The sequence below is a fragment of the Limulus polyphemus genome, unplaced genomic scaffold (genome assembly GCF_000517525.1).
Source record: "Limulus polyphemus unplaced genomic scaffold, Limulus_polyphemus-2.1.2 Scaffold8879, whole genome shotgun sequence".
Lineage (NCBI taxonomy): Eukaryota > Metazoa > Arthropoda > Merostomata > Xiphosura > Limulidae > Limulus > Limulus polyphemus.
Window position 1 is genome coordinate 22946 of NW_013674489.1, and position 5399 is coordinate 28344.

General features: G+C 32.0%; 1 protein-coding gene across 1 annotated transcript in view; it reads left to right on the forward strand.

Annotated features, from left to right (window-relative positions):
* Window positions 1-5393, forward strand: part of LOC106475618 (axin-1-like) — a 17028-nt gene extending 11635 nt beyond the window's left edge. Inside the window, exons 8-10 of the mRNA XM_013936295.2 lie at window positions 1522-1779; window positions 2834-3016; window positions 4014-5393. Of these exons, the coding sequence (XP_013791749.1) occupies window positions 1522-1779; window positions 2834-3016; window positions 4014-4140 (568 nt within the window). The 3' untranslated portion in view covers window positions 4141-5393. The remainder of the gene's footprint in view (window positions 1-1521; window positions 1780-2833; window positions 3017-4013) is intronic.
* Window positions 5394-5399: the final 6 nt, after the last annotated feature.

Consider the following 5399-nt stretch of genomic DNA (forward strand, 5'->3'; position numbering starts at 1 on the left):
CAACCAGTAGCTTATCAACATTGGATTACAAAGCTACTATAGAGTAGTAGATTGAGTAAGAAGGGGTTGAAAATGTCAGGCATTGTTTTATCAGTGTACAACCAGTAGCTTATCAACATTGGATTACAAAGCTACTATAGAGTAGTAGATTGAGTAAGAAGGGGTTGAAAATGTCAGGCATTGTTTTATCAGTGTACAACCAGTAGCTTATCAACATTGGATTACAAAGCTACTATAGAGTAGTAGATTGAGTAAGAAGGGGTTGAAATTACTTTAATTTAAAAGAAACATTTGAAAATTTATTTCTTTGTGTTTGTGTGTGTAGAAAGCTGTAATTAAGATTGCCAGCTTTCAGAATAGAAATAAAAACTTTTCTAACAATAGTTGTTTTTTGTAATATAAACAGTTGATCAGTCTTTTTGTGGTTGTGTTATGGAGTTATCTGGTATATGGTTTGAAAGATGTAACACTATGCTACATAAATAAATTGATGAATTCAGTATGTGTGTGTGTTAGAAAGTTTATAAGCCAGTTAAATTTTAGAGAGAGTAGCAATTGGATAAAATGTTTGATAGTCTGTGAAAAAGACAGCTAGTTATTATACCAGCTATTTTCACTGTTTGAATTTAGTACTTAATTTTTTTGTGCGTGTTTTAAAGTTTAACTCTTTAAAACCCATAATATTTTGTTCATTCTGCCAGAATTATTTCTAAAATGTCCTAATAATTATCACATACCTTATAAAATTTCTGATATGTTTATAAAAGAGTGGATAACATCTTGGTTTGGGTTAGTTTTGAGCCGAAGAGACATAAATGTTATCAAATGCTGTGATCATTCAAAGGGTAGATCTAGATTTTTGGCCAAACATTGGCAGCGTCTGCTCGGGTTTAAGGAGTTAAGCTACTTAGAAAGAGTGAGGCTTAATGTAGACTTCATTCAAACCTGTATCATTTTGTATCTGTTATTATTATAAACATTTCTGTTTATTACGTGGTATTTTATGAAAATATTTATCAGAATTATAGTTAGATATTGTTTTTAAACATATTTTAAATATAATTCTTCTGAAGGTATTTTATTGGTATTTCTAATTTAAACAGTGAAAACAGGTGAATGTTTAGAAACTAGTAAGCTCAAAATTTGTAATAAAAATCACTTTGATCATCGGTGGGACAGCGGAAAGTCGTTGGATTTACAATGCTAAGATCAGGAGTTTGATTCCCCTTGGTGGACACAGCAGATAGCCGGATGTGGCTTTTCTATAAAAAAAACACTCCTCTTAATTTCTCCATTACGGATATAAAATCAGAGATTCGTTTCATTGTTCAACCCAACTGACGAGTTCTAGTATTGACCACAAAGCCTCTTTGGCAGCGACTTGTAGGAAATACGAGAAATGTTGAAAGAAATCTGCAATTAATATGATTTTTATCATAAATTTAGGTCTGTTAAGTTTTTTGACTATTGTAAGATCATAATGATGAATGTCTAATTTTACCAGTGTTTTTTTTTTCTCAGCCACTCCAAGAAGCCACTGGCTTATAACACCTCACGTTCAGGTTCCTTGGAGATAGGGGTTTCTATACCCTGGCCCCATTCTCTTCACTCGTCAAGCAGTGGAATGTGCCCGAAGTCTCATCCTTTTTCGTGCGAGTTACATCCCACTCAGCCTATTGCTCTGGATCTATCCATGCCAATCCTCCCACCTCCTGACACAGACACCCAGCTTTTGGAAGCTAAGCGACGACTGGAAGATGTAAAATCTAGTAAAACTAGGTATATCTTTGGAAGTATTGTTTCCCTAAGAACTTGCTTAACCTGGTTTTTGTCTTTTATGCAGCTAATGTTTGAAGAAATATGAATAGTTGTTATCAAAATAAAGTTTTTTTTGTGAAGTTGGACTTTTCTTCGATACGATTGTTAAATATATTAGTATGATAATAATCTAGAGTGGGATTTGGCAACAGATTTTTTTTATCATGCAAAATGTGTTAGTATAGCTGAATTAAAGTTATTAAAGAATTTTTAAACATAATATTAACAGAAAATAGCAACATTAAAGCCTGTTTTTCTATGTTGACTTTTGCTGTATTATAAACAGAAGAAGTGCTTCAAAAGTGAAACAAGTTGTGGCCAGGTTTCTGTAAAGAACTTGGAACCCATAGAGAAATCTGTTATAAATATCCTTGAATGCCATAGGTAGTGCTGAATGTCATGTGGGTGACAGTAGGTTTGTTAAAGATCTTATATGTGTTAACGTGTGTGACAGTAGGTTTGTTAAAGATCTTATATGTGGTAATGTGTGTGACGGTATGTTTGTTAAAGATCTTATATGTGGTAACGTGTGTGACAGTATGTTTGTTAAAGATCTTATATGTGTTAATGTGTGTGACAGTAGGTTTGTTAAAGATCTTATATGTGGTAATGTGTGTGACAGTAGGTTTGTTAAAGATCTTATATGTGTTAATGTGTATGACAGTAGGTTTGTTAAAGATCTTATATGTGTTAACGTGTGTGACAGTAGGTTTGTTAAAGATCTTATATGTGTTAACGTGTGTGACAGTATGTTTTTTAAAGATCTTATATGTGGTAACATGTGTGACAGTAGGTTTGTTAAAGATCTTATATGTGTTAATGTGTGTGACAGTAGGTTTGTTAAAGATCTTATATGTGTTAACGTGTGTGACAGTATGTTTGTTAAAGATCTTATGTGTGTTAACGTGTGTGACAGTATGAAAAATCTTTAACAAAGTGTGTCTTACAGTATGTTTATAATATATGTGTCAACATCTCTTCTGTAGCTACATTAAAAAGTGTCATTCTTTTATAGCATGCGAAAATTGAGCAAGAACACCTTGCCAGTTCTTCATGCTCATTCTTCACAAACTGCTGACATCACTGTTATTGGATACTGTTTTTCTGGGGAATCGGTGCCTTACAGGACAAAACTTCCTGGGAAAAATATTACTCTGAAGCAGTTCAAAGCTCTTGTTAGTAAAAAAGGAAATTACAGGTATGTTTTTACATGAAAATAATTAAATATCCAAATCAGATATGAGGTAGATTCACAAACTGTTTTGATTTAAAAAAGTTGATTTAAAGTAACTCCAAAGAATCACTTACAAAACTCTTTATAATCTTCAAAAAAGTAACTTAAAAAGTAGATTTAATTTTTAAAAGTAAACAGTGAATGAAGTGTTGACATTGGTCTCTGGAGACAGAAGGAATTTTAACCATTACATAGTAAAATACTGATCTAATTATAAATATTAAGTTTGTTTTAAGGCTCATATTTTGGTTTCTGTAATACTTCATATTACAGAAACCAAATTATGAGCCTTAAAACAAACTTAATATTTATAATTAGATCAGTATTTTACTATGTAATGGTTAAACACTTCATTCACTGATTATTAACATGTAGTACCTGTAATCTGAACATTTAAAATAGTTTGTAATTTAAAAATATCTTCATCTACTGTCAACTGACAAATAGCTCCTCCAAGGTTATTAAATGTTGTTAATATCAAGCACTACTGTTAACTGACAAATAGCTCTCCAAAAGTTATTAAATGTTGTTAATATCAAACACTAGTATCAACTAACAAATAATTCTCTGAAGGTTATTAAACTCTCCATAATAACACAACTTCTAGTTTACAAAACTGACTCACCTTCTAAGGTTTACGTATTAAAGTTTGGATATTCTTTCATTCAAATAACTTAACTTTTCTAAATAGAATTAACATGTAGTACCTGTAATCTGAACATTTAAAATAGTTTGTAATTTAAAAAGTTATTAAATGTTGTTAATATCAAGCTAACTCTCCAAAAACTACTGTTAACTGACAAAGTTATTAAATGTTGTTAATATCAAGCCAAATAACTCTCCAAAAGTTATTAAATGTTGTTAATATCAAGCACTACTGTTAACTGACAAATAGCTCTCCAAAATTCAGTTAACAGTAGTGCTTGATATTAACAACATTTAATAACTTTTCTTTCCCCAGATACTTCTTCAAGAAAGAATGCAATGAATTTGGTACTGGAGTGATAAATGAAGAGGTATCAGACGATAGTGAAGTTTTACCTTTGTGGGATGGAAAGATATTTGCTACCATTGAATCGGTAGATTGAAGTGGCATACACCATGTTAGAAAAACTTCTCTGAATCCAGTTCTTGCAAACCTTTGGTGGGTATTGGTGAGGAAAAGATTTTGGTTTACCCATAACTTTCAGAGGCAACTAAATGCAATAATTCGTATACCCAGTTTTATGTAAGGATTACTTGGATCTCTTAAACTGGGAAACGTCTAACAAAGTGAAGAGGTTTGAGACTTAAATCCGTATTATGTAAATTAGTAAACTTTCTCTGTTTGTAAGATAACATGTACAGTCCATTTGTAGCTATTATTATTTCTTCTTTCTATGATAACTCAAGATGATAATGTTCCTAACTCACTCTTATGTGAAGGAGGTGTAAAGCTTGGGTGTCGAATCAGCAATAACCTGGAACCTCTGCAGTTCGTTTAGTAACATATCAGGGTTGAAGATTCCATATTTGTGATGAAAGCAAGCCGTAGTGTATCGATGATTGTACAGTTTAATACTGGACTTTTTGCAAACCGTGAAATTGTCCTATACATTTTCTTACAAGTACAAATAGTATTAGTGAATTCTACTGTTTGTGTCATTTTAACATTTTCTGAGAAAGTTATTAAAAACTTAGATATATTTTGAGATGATATTATTCCAAGGTTCCACCACAGTTAGTTGTAAGGTCCACTGAAAATGAAATGTGAATTTAGTAAGTAAAAAACATTATTTATTAATTCAAAAATTGGTTACTATTTTAGTTTCAGTTTTTTAGAAAGTTAACATCAGTGATAAGTAGCATGAAAACTTTACGATTCTAAATTTGTTCACTAGTTAAATGTTTCAGCTTTTGAAGATAATGCAAACTACTCATGTTGGATAATGTTAATATAATGGGCTAGCACTGAACAGTGTATTTTAACAGTAAGCAGACTAACAGATGATGTGAATGTTTTTTTATTTATTACACCAAATGTTCAAATAGGAACCTTGTACTGTTTGGATCACCAAACGTTCAGTTAGGAACCTTGTACTGTTTGGATCACCAAACGTTCAGTTAGGAACCTTGTACTGTTTGTGTCACCAAATGTTCAGTTAAGAACCTTGTACTGTTTGGATCACCAAATGTTCAAATAGGAACCTTGTACTGTTTGGATCACCAAACGTTCAGTTAGGAACCTTGTACTGTTTGGATCACCAAACGTTCAGTTAGGAACCTTGTACTGTTTGGATCACCAAACGTTCAGTTAGGAACCCTGTACTGTTTGGGTCACCAAATATTCAGTTAGGAACCTTGTACT